The 261-nt window shown below is 62.1% G+C and overlaps 1 protein-coding gene across 1 annotated transcript in view; it reads left to right on the forward strand.

Annotated features, from left to right (window-relative positions):
* Positions 1–83: 83 nt before the first annotated feature.
* The window catches only part of MTX1 (metaxin 1), a gene marked incomplete at its 5' end in the record, with an annotated part of 1,349 nt that continues 1,171 nt past the window's right edge, over positions 84–261 (forward strand). The window contains one exon of the mRNA XM_010132970.1: positions 84–231. Within this exon, the coding sequence (XP_010131272.1) occupies positions 84–231 (148 nt within the window). The remainder of the gene's footprint in view (positions 232–261) is intronic.

The following is a 261-nucleotide window of genomic DNA, read 5'->3' on the forward strand; positions in this document are numbered from 1 at the left end:
GGCCTCCGCAGCACCCATATGGCGAAAGTCTGCACTGGCCCCAGCCCCACCATGGCCTGGGCACGGCTCGTGCTCTGTTGCAGATCCACACTTTCTGGGTGGACGCAAAGAACTACGTGGAGCACACGCGGAAATGGTACGCGGAAACCATTCCCTTCCCCCTGAACTTCTTCCTGCCCAACTGCATGCACAAGCAGCACCTGGAGCGGCTGCAGCTCATGTGGGGAGATGGCTTCACTGGGGGAGAGGGGAAGCCGGGGG

The sequence above is a fragment of the Buceros rhinoceros genome, unplaced genomic scaffold, assembly GCF_000710305.1.
Source record: "Buceros rhinoceros silvestris isolate BGI_N320 unplaced genomic scaffold, ASM71030v1 scaffold21253, whole genome shotgun sequence".
Lineage (NCBI taxonomy): Eukaryota > Metazoa > Chordata > Aves > Bucerotiformes > Bucerotidae > Buceros > Buceros rhinoceros.